This window comes from Cladophialophora psammophila (genome assembly GCF_000585535.1).
Source record: "Cladophialophora psammophila CBS 110553 chromosome Unknown aczJe-supercont1.23, whole genome shotgun sequence".
Classification (NCBI taxonomy): domain Eukaryota; kingdom Fungi; phylum Ascomycota; class Eurotiomycetes; order Chaetothyriales; family Herpotrichiellaceae; genus Cladophialophora; species Cladophialophora psammophila.
In genome coordinates this window covers 371,024-383,883 of record NW_006912944.1, presented here as the reverse complement: position 1 = coordinate 383,883, position 12,860 = coordinate 371,024, and the positions used below count along the sequence as shown (strand labels likewise).

At 51.3% G+C, this 12,860-nt stretch overlaps 3 protein-coding genes across 3 annotated transcripts; 2 read left to right on the top strand and 1 right to left on the bottom strand.

Moving 5' to 3' along the window:
* Nucleotides 1-312: 312 nt before the first annotated feature.
* On the bottom strand, nt 313-1,155 carry A1O5_11110 (uncharacterized protein; the record flags this gene model as incomplete). The annotated part of the gene is made up of 1 exon (XM_007751683.1): nt 313-1,155. The coding sequence occupies one exon, from the start codon at nt 1,153-1,155 to the stop codon at nt 313-315; it is 843 nt and encodes a 280-aa protein (XP_007749873.1).
* A 3,817-nt stretch (nt 1,156-4,972) lies between these two features.
* Nucleotides 4,973-9,223, top strand: A1O5_11109 (uncharacterized protein; the record flags this gene model as incomplete). Its single annotated transcript, XM_007751682.1, has 1 exon — nt 4,973-9,223. The coding sequence occupies one exon, from the start codon at nt 4,973-4,975 to the stop codon at nt 9,221-9,223; it is 4,251 nt and encodes a 1,416-aa protein (XP_007749872.1).
* Nucleotides 9,224-11,037: 1,814 nt separating this feature from the next.
* A1O5_11108 (omega-6 fatty acid desaturase (delta-12 desaturase)) lies at nt 11,038-12,534 on the top strand (the record flags this gene model as incomplete). Its single annotated transcript, XM_007751681.1, has 2 exons — nt 11,038-12,061; nt 12,119-12,534. 2 exons carry the CDS (start codon nt 11,038-11,040, stop codon nt 12,532-12,534), a joined length of 1,440 nt encoding a protein of 479 aa, XP_007749871.1.
* Between the last annotated feature and the right edge of the window lie 326 nt (nt 12,535-12,860).

The window sequence follows — 12,860 nt, the reverse complement described above, 5'->3', positions numbered from 1 at the left end:
TGGTCTAGCTGATCTCTTTACCCTGTTCAACAACCTTCCCATTGCTCTCTCGTATGCTTTTGTATGGCTGTGCACGCCTTTGCTGCTCGCATGACAAGAACACGGATAGGTTTGTAGGCCTCAACTAAATAGAGTTCATGTTGGCAGTTTTTCATTCCTTCAGTGCTGGGCTTTGTTGGTTTCGCGAAATATACCACGTACTCCCAGCCCGACACTCCATCAAACTATGTTTTTGAGATACGTAACGTCTTCCCGTAGTATTTATCGTCTATCACCGCAGGGGGCCCATTTGGTGCCTCTCCTCTTATAGTCTCAGGGGCCTACATGCTCTCCCCATCCCCCTCCCCATGCAACCATCTCTTCCCTCGAGACTATAGTCTCTTTCACGCCGTCTGTGAACAGACTCGGAGCAGCTTTCGCGATGGTTGCGGCCACAAGGTGTTTGCAACTTGGTATTCTGCCCATTTTGATGGTGGCGGTGCCACCGAATTTCCAATCATCTTTCATCTTCCTTTTGGAGTCGCCGATTCGACCAACATCAACATCATCTTCGTTTGCTCTAAAGTCTTGATCAAATTGCAGATTCAAGCTCTGAAACACACTGACGCTGAAGGCTGGGCAAGTACAATTCCAACTGTCGAGACGGACTTCGTAGATCGAGCCCGTCGTGCTAGTGTTTCTGCGGCGAGGATGGAATCGTGTCTTCGACATAGGCTTGTCCACAGTGGATGATGATCGGATATAAAAGATTTCCCAGCCTTTTTCGTTCGATTGAAGTCGAAGTTGCAGGTCAGAGCATTCGAGCACGGAGCGATCTTCGCCCACAGAACTTCTCCCTTCGGCGACGCCTTGATCGTCTGTCCTTAACGCCGGAGGCTCCACCACAAGTTTTGTAACCAAGCCTCGGTCCAAAAGATCAAGAGCAGGAAGGAGTTCATGAGGGAATAGCATGTGGAGGGTTAGGAAGACCGATCGAGCTCTATCCCGATCTGATACAGGGAGAGCTTGAATGCCATTGTGAGCGGCATGTTGGGGATGATTCGGCGGATGAGTTGGCACCTGATTGTCTTGTCGAGAGGCTTTTGACTCAGAGAGGTGTGAAAGAGTTTTGAGAATGACATTCAGTAATGAAGATTGAGACTGCTTCAAAGTCATTGCGAGACCGAAAGCTTGAAGCAGCGAATGTGCGGGCAGACGTGGAGAGGCTAGAATGTTATCAGTGGTTGCCAACTACGCACCGAGGGTTCTTGCCACTATTGCTGCCATAAATTTGCATTTAGCGATGCTGAATGAAACCAGACTTACGATAAGCAATGTTAAATCCAGCAGACCAGATCGCAAACTCGCTGGGATTGTGGTCTTCTAGATCTTCGCCCCGACGGAATCTAAGATGTAAAGGTCTTCAGCTGACGCCCAAGGATCCTATTCGGTAATTGTTAACTGGCAGCGATAAATGTCCGCTATGGGCCACATAGACCACCCTCTATTTCTGTCACGCAACCAGGTGGTTATTGCACTGCTTCAGTGTCTTAACTTTCAGAAATCCCTGATTCTGATTTGGCCTCGCCGCTTCACCTACTAGCCAAAAACATGACTTCTTTGTGTTCAACCTTGCCATCGAACTTTGCCCCCCTTCATCACACTCACAACCCCCAAAGGAACCTGTGCCGCATCCACTATCTGGATGCTTCCATACTTTTCGACGATCTGAGTGCCGTACACTGCAAGTACCCATTTCCAATACGGATCCATCGAAGAAAATGATTTGACAATGCCCCAAGACGACGGTTTCTGACCACGTGTTGGAGTGGGTAGCTTGTCCAGCCATGCGGTGATTTGATTAGTTGCATGGACATGAAACTCGCTAGGTATCTCGAGCAGGCGGGTATAAGCATTGTACAGGTTGGCGGATCGTTCCTCGCGGTATCTCATGTATTCGTCTTTCGACATAAAATTGTCGCCAAAGGTAGGCAGTGCCGACGAGTACGACTTCCTTCTCCCGTAGACTCTCATATCTGAGTCAAATTGGGACTTCGCGGTGAGGTACGAACTCTCCTCGGCGTCGAGGCATCTCGACAGAACATTTTGGGATGTTCGACGCATTGTTTCTCGCATGCAGTAGAGCGGTACAAGTGGATTTCGCAGCTCGAGACCTCCCATCTGAACCGGCCAATACCAGACTCCGTCGGGAATATCCTTCACACCGAACCTCTCCTGGGCCATTTTCGAGAGGTAGTCAGTGACTGAGCCATCTTGGAAGAGTGATTGCTGGATTTTTGCAAACGTATCGATCATGTTGTCCAGATGATCACGGCCAAATGCATAGGATGGTTTCCCGAAGTTGTTGCTGAAGAACCGAGCTAGGTACGCATTATAGGCTTGAATGTACGAGAATATCGACGTGCAATGGGACAATTGCAGCTGAAGTTCTTTGATGTGCTCGTCGACCATGTCCTGATCTATCACAAATCGGACGCCGCTGGCATCTAGTCGCAGAAAACCCCAGCGTACATCCCCTTTTGGTAAGTGAGGCTCACTGGATGATTCACTTCCGCGGTCGGCTTCTGGGTGAAATTCGAGCATTTGAGCACCTGCAGACCGCGAAACGATGCCCTTGTCGAACACAACACTGCCAGTCTTCTCTTTGTTGAACTCGATGCCCATTACGGAGGCGAAGTTGCTCATTGCTTTCCAGCCATTGATGCACAGATCTTCGGTTCCCCAGAACCAAAAGTCGTCATGAAGGCGGTAGAGATAGGTTCGGGTAGCATTGTTCACGGCAAAATCCATAACGAACAGAATGACCTCGCCAAAGACATCACTGAGCGCATGCGACATTGGCACGCCTCGTTGACGAACGTGATGTTGACCGTTTGGGCCATCCTGTACGAATCGCATTGGGGCCTGCAGGAACTTCCTAAAAAAGTCCAGCCAGGCCGACTCAATTCCGAAGAATTCCAAAACAGCAAAGATGGTGTCGTGAGGGAGGGAGGGTCCAAACCATTGAAAGTCTGAACGAATTACAGCGCGCGAAACTCCTGGACGAACGTGTTGTGAAACAAGAGCCTCAGTGATGAGCAAATGTAGAAGGCCCTGCTTCGTTTCGACTGGACTCTTCTTGCCCGGTGTCAAGACCTCGTCACTGTCGTACCCTCGAGAGCCCTGAGCCTCCGTGGTTGGCAGCTGGGACATGAAATAATCTTTTCCATACTGCTCCTTTCGTTGTGCCTCAATGGTGCATCTTGGAGCTGATTCCTCATCCAGGAAGTACCTCCGTCGCTCCCGGTCATTTTTGGGAATGTTTCCTCCTGCAGTCCGCCAGGCAGCGGAGTGGAAGAAACGCATGAGGCAGGACTTGAAGTGGACGGCCCATTTCATACCGATGGCATGAAGTAGAAGCGCATCGAGGATGTCCTCAGCCATGAAAACTCGATATTTTCCGTTCAGTTGCCGACGCTGTTCGACAGAGATGGCACCATTGGTGGTGGTCCACTTCCACGTATCAAGAGAGGTAAATCTCATGTTCAGGACATCGGCAACTTCTTGAAGAACTGCAGGATTGTTCTGAAAAGACTTCAAAATGGCAGCCTTCTCATCGGATAAGAGATCAGTCCCGAGGAGGCCAGCAATTGTGATCTTGAGATCGTCTACACTGAAAAGTTCAGCTGTAGAGCGAAGAGTGTTGCAGAAAGCCCTTGTCGACGTCTCAATATTCTCAAAATTCTGTGACGTTGTCTTATCTGACTTGAACAGTTGGTTAAGGTAGCGCTCAATTCCTGCTCTATCAATTTCAGGGATTGAGAAAACGATGGATTCCCACTGCGCTCGCTGTTCGTGCATTTCCTTTCGACCGACGCTTTCAAATGATGAGTCCTCCATTTCGTCGTGTTCAGACTGACGTAGTTTGGGGTCCTGCGAGCTTGAGAGCCATTCGGTTACAAGTTCAGAGAAGAATTGTGCATGTTCATGTCGAACACTTTTGAGGCTAAGATGCTCCAGTAACTCATCATGGATCTGGTGCACGATCTCAGAGGCGAATGCAGGATCTTTGCCCGCTTGGCGGAGGAACAGCTGCTGGTTTCGACGAGTCCGTGCAAGGTCAGAAGCAGAAATAGAAGTGGCATCGGAATCAGAATCGGAACCGGACGAGTCGTCATTGACTACATGAATGCCAGCTTGACGACAAGAACCGATCAACAGCTTGCACGTGCGTTCGAGGTCATCCTTCAATGGCTTCGCATCAAGGATGATCTCTTTCTTGGAGACCTCGTACTGGTCGCGTTGTTTTCTCACTTCCTGGATTTTTGTCGAGGTGACGGACAGGAGCGTCTCTGGAAGCGCGGAGGACGCCATGGCATTGCCCAGTTGCGATGAGGTATAAAAGTTGTGAGCTGGGAAGAGTTGAAGCAGGAGATCGATTGGAAGTCAAGGGGAGAATCGACCGTACGGATAGAAGAGCTTGCGCAGAGGAGCTTGCTTGTGGCGGTCTCTGCCTGAAAAAGCACGAGGAGGAAGAATACTTTATACCATTCAACGCAGGCGAGAAACTATTGCAATGACTCACAACTCACATTAAGTTTTAGATCCCTAATGGATGCGAGTGTTCTATCACTCCGCAATCACTCCGGTAGCAATGTGGCCTCAATGTGGCCGACAACGAAGTGGAGTTTTTGAAACAGCCTTGCCATACTGGGTCCTCGGTAGAAGGTTGCAAGGCTTGAGTCCTAGGTGGATTGAGGCTTGTAACTACCGGCGATCATTTATCTCAAAAGCGCAGTATCGTAATTCTCAAGGCTCCGTGTCCATCGTACTGTATTCCGTACTCCATTCCTATCTGAGGTCATCCATCCTTGTAGGCCAGAGTATGCTTTCATCGACCCAGCGCAGAGCAGGATCGCCTCGCTAGACGCTCTGCCACAATGAGTCCGCCAAGCTGTTCCAATCCTGCGCAGTCCATCCCCTTCCCCCTACCATGGACGCACCAGAGGCACATCCGCCTCCCAACTCTAAGGTGATTATTCAGTGTATCGATCCAAGCGGCCTATTTGACCGTCTCGAGCCACGACTCTCGGCCAGAAGCCCCTTACGGAACTTGCACTGGAAGGCCCCGAACCGACCCCTTCGATCGATCTCGAACCTGAATATTTCTTTGACACGCGAAGAACAATCAGCTGGAGCACAATCCAATGTCCGGAGGCATCAGATACCTGGTCTGCGCGAGACACCTTATGTCAAACTATATCTGCTACGATGCGATGACAAGGAAACGTACAAAGAGAAGGTCAGGAAAGAGCTCCGCCAGTGGGTCAAGACACAAACACCTTTGAGTAATGGTAAATCGTCAAGTAGGAGCCAGGAGGATCATGATGCCTCAGAATGGCTGATTGTCCATGTTATACTTCCAAACACTCCTGCAGCCAGCCAACCGAAATCTTCAAAGCACATCTCGCTAGAAGCCTCGGAGAGCACCGACAGTGTCAACAGCAAATCAAAATGGTCTGGCAAAAGCCCATCCACCATCTTTGACAAGCTTAGGGCCGATTTCAGCAGTTCCAAGTCATCCATCGCCCGTGTCGCTCAGGTACGACTTCTTGAACCAGGAGACAAATCCTCGACATTGACATCTGCTGAGCTGGAAGAGCAGTGGCAAGACTTAGTGGATAGTCTGAAAACATGCATCCTGCGTTCGTTCGATGCTCGTGTCGCCCAATACGAATTGGACATCCGAGAAAGAGACAGCCAACGTAGTTTGCCTGGCTGGAATTTCTGCACGTTCCTCGTTCTCAAAGAAGGTCTCGCCAAAGGCTTTGAAAATCTGGGCTTGCTAGAAGACGCCCTCGCCGTGTATGACGAGCTCTCCCTGGGCCTCGACGCGCTGGTCAAAGAACAGGCCCAGAAAACTGATCATGATGAAAGCGGAGCGTTGTTGACTTTCTCTAAAGAATCCAAGGATCTCCTGAGGGCAGCGCTGGACCCGGAGTCCCAGCGCCCCTCATACATTGACACGAGCTCGCCTCTTGACCTGAATCACATTCTCGCAGCGGATCGCGATGACTTCCCGTTTGATGCCGAAAGAAAGAACTACCGCAACCTCATTCTGTCGAACGAAGTATCGGCCTTGGATCTCCGCATATATCTCTTCACCCGGGAAATGGAGATCCTGACTAGACGAGCGCGGCCGGTTCCAGGAAAGTCCTCTCAGTCAGGCAGGGCGGATGCCGATTTCGACATTGTCGCGGATTTGACTGAGCGAGCCATGCAGTTCATAAGCCTCGCCGGCCGTACTCTTCGATTTGAGCTTTACGATGCCTGGGGTGGACACGAAGGGTTGAGTGAAGATGAATTGCACACGCAGCGAACGGTTACAAACAATATTGTCTGCACCTGGCAGTGGCGAGCGGCTATACAAACACTCGCCCAAACCTTACCAGCCTTGGAGGTTAATGTCGATTACAGCAACAAGGATTTGGCACTGGATGCTGTTGAGCTGTCTTCCGACCCCGGTGCAATCGGTGCCAACCAACTTCATGGACCCGCTGAGAGTTACCAACGTATATCCCTTGGACCTAGCCTGCGGTCATCCTCGCGTGAACGCTCTCAGGAACGAAGCAAGAGACACCTACCCATGCCCAATGGAACCATTTCGCGTCAAATGCAGCCGACGCGACCGGGAGCCGCGCGACTTGCCTTGTGGGTATCAAAGCTCGTACTCGTGGCAAGACACTTCATTGAAAATCTGGAGGCTACGAAGCCGTGGGTCCTTAATATGAAACAGTATGCTCTGGAATCGAACGGCACCCTAATGGAACCTATCGCTAGGAACGGCGAGGCCAACAACGACCCTGCAGAAACGGACGAACACCAAACCACCACCAACACCGAGCTTCTCCTAGGCTTGGGGTCTGCCACATTGAAAGCTGCAGCGACTTCGATGTCAAGCTTCGTTACGCTTTATGCCATGTTGTCCGTCCTTGCGTTTCGGATTGTATCCTCTACAAAGAATCGATCCACATCCCAGCAGATATTGGCAGACCTTGTCGAAATGGAATATTCTCAAGGCAACTGGTCTATCGCCGCGCGCTACCTTGAAAATATTCTTGGTCCTCTTCCGCGTGCCTCGTATCGTCTCTCCGAAGAGCATCTCCTCCGCATCTATGCTGAATGTCTGAAGAGTCTTGCACGGCCGAGCGAATATGCTAGGTGTCTTATTTCTTGTCTATATCAGACTAGGAAGGCCGACTGTGTCCCTTCCTCAAGGTTCGGCTCCGAAGCGAACCAATATTACATGGATCAGCTTTTCCAGGTCGTACCGAAAATTCCAGCCACAATCCTTCCTGCGGCATTACTATTTCGTATTTCCGCTGTTTCCGGGAACATTTCTCCTCTGGACATGAAGGATGGGTTTACTGTCTCAATCAATATAAGTAGTATCTCTGGCAGTTCAACTCCACCGATCGACAATATCAAACTGCGGCTAATTGCTAAAGACGGCATTGAGCCGCGGTCTATATTGCTCTTCCTTTCCCAAAAGGTAGTCATTGATTCCGAGGACAAGACCATACCCCTAGAGACTCCCGTGACGGCTCATGGCTGGTACATACCAGATGAGGTCGAAGTCTGCATTGGCAACTTGAGACTCATACATCACTTCAAATCAGGTCTAGATGATGAAGCTGCTCGATCCGACGACTCCCTTAGCCCTCGAGCAGATGTGGTGCCGCTTCTTTTATACCCCAGCTACCGATCATTTGGAATCAAGATGTACCCTTTTCCTGTCATTCATTTGGCACAGGTTCGGCGGCTGCTACTGCAGGTCAGGCCCGGCCAGAATAATGTCAAGCAGGCCAAACTCCGCTTGAGGACAGCGACAGCTGGGCTGAGGCTCAACATCTTCGACTCCAAATCGGTAGGCAATGGACACGAGTCGAATCAAATGCGGACGACGCGAGAAGGTGACGCTCTGGTGATGGTCATGAACAACTTGGCCCCTCTGTCGGTCACGGAAATCGAGATCCCGTACACCATGGAGACATCTTCTGAGCCGGCCATAACGCTGCGAATTGAGGCTAGTTACGAGACCGATCAAGGAATATTCACCTTTTACGATACAGCCTTTGTTAAGGTGATCTTGCCTGTCACTGTCAATGTACAGGATATATTTCGTAAGGATTGCATGTACTCCAGGTTCACCATTGTCCCTTCAACCATGGTGCCCCTTCGTCTCATTGGCTGCAGTCTGGAGAAGAATGACTCCCATGACATGGTTGCAGGAGGTAGCTTCGATGAGCCATTCGTGGTGTTCCCGAAGCAACCTGCCAACTGGACAGTCCGGCTTGTTCCAATGGACCAAGACACTGCTAATGCCACTAACCGATTAACGCTTGTGGTTGACTTCCAGTCTCTAGACGGTGTGATGTTGGCCATCCTCGAGACACACTTTACCAAGGAGATTGCCAATTCCAAGCACGCTTTTGCCGCCCGGCTTCTGACATCACATTTGCTGGATCGTGTTCGTACTACATGGACAGAGCAAGATGTAGAAGTTGCAGGGTTAACACAAGAATTCGAGATGTGGAAGATGGAGGATATGGAGTGGCCATCAGTCTTGTGTGCCTTTGATCGGAAAAGAAGAGCTGAGGTTGAAGATTGGCTTCGAGATTGGCATTCTCGGACGCCAGCGATCAAGTTCTCGTCTTCGAAAGTCCCTCAACGGCAACTCAGATTGTTTGTCGACATACCTCCGCGGCCACTCCTTGTTTCTGCATTTTTAGACGCCCAATGGTCAACCCCGACACACCCGACTGCAACAATTGGCCAGCCAATACTGGCTGGAATCGTCATGAAACTCGAAAGCAAAGTAGAGGGGGAATTCGAAGCATCATTCGAGATCGCTGCTCCTTCAGACTCGTGGTTGATTGGGGGAAAGCGCAAAGGCAATGTGCAGCTGGGTTCAAGGTCCGTCCGTATGCCCGTCGTCCTGTTTCCGCAACATCTCGGACACATACTCATTCCAACAATCGGTATGAAATGTCGCAGACGGGTCCGGAGTAGCAGCAAGGATGAGTGGATCGATGTCATGACTGATGTCCAGAATCCCGCCTATGGTCGGAGCGTTCTCATTACCCCAGATTTGCGGGGCACCACCGTGGAGGTGTTTGGAGCGATAGCGGATGAGGGCACTGGCAAAATGGTCGCGAGTGAGAGCCGTGGAGGAGTGGGTTGAGCTCCAGCTGGGAATTTTGGCATGCTCTTCACCGCCATGACCACTCTCCGCGATGGCATGGAACAAAGCGAGAATTAATTTTGAGCCGCAGCTTGGAATGTCCTTACTACTGTGTAGTGACACTAAGCGCCAGGAACGGCCTCGCTTTGGGCCATTCCAGAAACCTTGACTACAGCTGCTAGGTCCAGTCGCAGGGTCCGTGCTCGGCACGAACCGATGGCCACCCCTACAAACAGATTTGGTGGATTGGCAGGGTGGAGTGACGACATTCAGCGGAGTCAGAGCCACCCACAAAGCATGCAGCCAAAGTCGTCCGAGGTTAGCGTCAGGTCTCAGCTCCCCAACAAAATCATTTTCGTGGGAATTCCGATTTCACCCTGCATACCACAAACCAGCAGCATCCATGCCTCCCGTGACCCTGAGACTGACCGCCAACTCAAATCTCGGTGGACAAGCCAGGGCTTCAGCTAGTTGTCTGATCAGCTCGTCATGCTTCAACCTTCCCCATTCGACCGAGGCACGAGCTCTGGGAGCGACATCTACAAGTAATCGAGGTTCATCTGCATGTGAATTTTCAAAGACGATATTGCCGGGCGAGGGTCTATTGCACATGCCAAATGGCCTGAATCGATTGGCAACGGTGTCCTCTAACCAGTCCGCAATACCGAGTAAACGGCACGGAATCCAGCATGTGCGCGAGGTGGTGACCATCAGCGGTCGGTCGAACGCGCCCAACCGCCAACTGACGCGCAACATCCTGGCGAATGTGTCAGCGTCTTTTTGATTGACGAGTCCAAGCCGCCAGCGAGTCTGGCAAGACTGGAGTGTCCAAGAGTTGGGCAAGGCCGAGATCAAACAAAGACCGGTCAACGAAGAAGGCAAACCGTCCATCCAAAGCCACGGTGGGATGATGGAGAGCACCACCGCACAAGGAGGGTATCCTGCTCAGCGTTCACCGGCAAAATGTGCCAGCCAGGCAGTCCCACATTGGGGCACCTGCTGACAGACCGACTCCAGATGTGTCGCCGTCCGAACAAACTCGCTGCGGAAATACAAAGTAGCAGTGGTCCAACCCCCAACCTCAAACTGACTGAGCGCCTATTCGTGACAACAGCCTAATCCAATTACCTAGCCTTGGTCAATCACCTTACACAAGGTACTGCACACAATGATATGTACTACCTGTAGTCACCCCGTGCCTTCCTTTTTTTTTTTTTTTTGTTTTTACTTTTGAAGTGTACTCGGTTCTGCCCTGCCCTTCGCCAATAAAGAACGGGCTCGTGCTGTGGGCGATCCTCGCGGTCCAGATGAAGGCCCTGCAATCGTCTCTCACCGCCCAGGCACAACCGAGCAGCTAAATGGCCGCCTTTCGATGTTAGTTGCTGGCCCCCTGACTGCCCCTGCCGCACTAGCCCTAGGGGGACTTTGTTGAGATTCATGGATCATGCGAATTTTTTCCTTGCCCAAAAAAAAAACGAATTGCCCGCTGCCCACATTCTCTCCACTGCCCTGCGCCTGCACGATTTCTACGATAGGAAAGCTCTGCTCATTCGCTGCCAGTGCTCCGTAGGTACACTCCTTTGCCCCAAAGAATATGGCCCATTGAGCCTTAATATTATTATTTTCCCTTCAAGCTCAGAAGCTCCATTTAACCCTGCCTTGTCGCCGCAGCCTTCACCTTCTGCTTCGCTCAGGCCCGACCTATCCCAGGCTCTTCCTTTTCTGTCCTGTCCTCCGTACAGTACCTCGTCTCAGTTCAAGATTGAATATTCACCTCGTTCCCCTCTATTCCAGAGTCCCTTATCAGATAGACCATGACTTCTACTTCACTGCCCGCTGAGGCAGTCCTGCGTCGTCTGGCGACCGCCACCTCCACTCCGACCTCCTCTGCGAACATCTCCCCTCTCGATAGTCCGAGATCCTCCCCTTCCTCGACCTCCTTGTCCTCTCTCGCCTCGGAAGATGCTCTTGCTGAGCCTCCCAAACACAAAGCTGGAAAAAGGCAGCTGTTTGATACCTACGGCAACCCCTTCGAAGTCCCCGACTTCACCATCGGCGATATCCACAAAGCCATCCCCAAGCATTGTTTCAGAAGATCTGCCACCACTGGGCTGTACTATGTTGCTCGAGACATTATCTCCCTTGCCGTTACCTTCTATCTCTTCAACCGCTTTTTGACTCCCGAGAATGTCCCATTCACTCCGTTAAGAGCTGGTTTGTGGTTCGTGTATACTGTTGTACAGGGCCTCTTCGGCACCGGTCTGTGGGTGCTGGCTCATGAGTGCGGACATCAGTCATTCTCGCCCAGCAAGGTACTGAACGACACAGTCGGCTTCATCTGTCACAGTGCGCTTCTGGTGCCTTACTTTTCCTGGAAGATCTCTCATGGCAAGCATCACAAGGCCACCGGCCACATGGAGCGAGACATGGTCTTTGTCCCCGCGACCAAGGAGCAATACTTCACCCGAAGAGGATGGCTGCTACATCAGCTCGATGAGCTTACCGAAGAAACCCCTATTGCAACTGCGTACCACTTGGTCAGCCAACAACTCTTCGGATGGCCGATGTACTTGTTTACCAATGTCACCGGCCACGACAAACATGAAGTTCAGCGTGAGGGCCGCGGGGTGGGCAAGCACAACGGGTTTGGAGGTGGAGTCAATCATTTTGACCCTGCCAGCCCCTTGTATGAGGCGAAGGATGCCAAGCTGATTTTCCTCAGCGATCTTGGACTTCTCGCAGTGGGAAGCATCCTTTTCTGGGTTGGCAAGACTTATGGTCTCTCCAATCTGGCTGTCTGGTATATTGCCCCATACTTGTGGGTCAATCATTGGTTAGGTGAGTCATACGGAGCCGAAATAGTGCGCCCCAACGTCTTTGCTTACAGGTAAACAGTGGCAATCACTTTCCTGCAGCACACGGATCCATCTCTTCCCCATTACACTCCCCAGATGTGGACCTATACCCGTGGAGCCGCAGCCACAATCGATCGTGAATTCGGATTCATTGGGCGCCAGCTGTTCCACGGAATCATCGAGACCCATGTTCTTCATCATTATGTCAGCACCATTCCATTTTACCACGCCGATGAGGCCAGCGAAGCCATCAAGAAGGTTATGGGCCGTCACTATCGAAGTGATACCGAAGGGGGGCCCCTGGGATTCTTGAAAAGCTTGTGGAAGTCGATGCGATGGTGTAACTGGGTTGAACCCATGGAGGGGGCCACTGGGGATGACGCGGGCGTGCTGTTCTTCCGCAACCGGAACGGATTGGGATCTCCTGTCAAGACACCAAAAGCTGCTGCATCATGAGTCTGGTAGGCTTTTGAGCATTTTGATGGGCACTTTCATTGGCACGCTTCGTCTGGCTTGCATGAAACACCGGAGTTGGACCTAACGGATCTTGCAAATGACATGATAGAGTAAGACTCTTAGACATAGACATAACAGGCACCAGTAGATTCGAAAGATGGGACTTGGGAGAGTGCGAGATGAACAAGAAACCCGTCGGTGGGAGGCATGAACGTCTTGTTCTTCCGAATCCGCCGTGTCAAAACAGCTGTCGTTCCTTGAATTGCCGCCCCTCTCGGATGTTGGGTCCGTGAAGCGGGTAAGCTTGGCCCTCCTGGGATCTACCA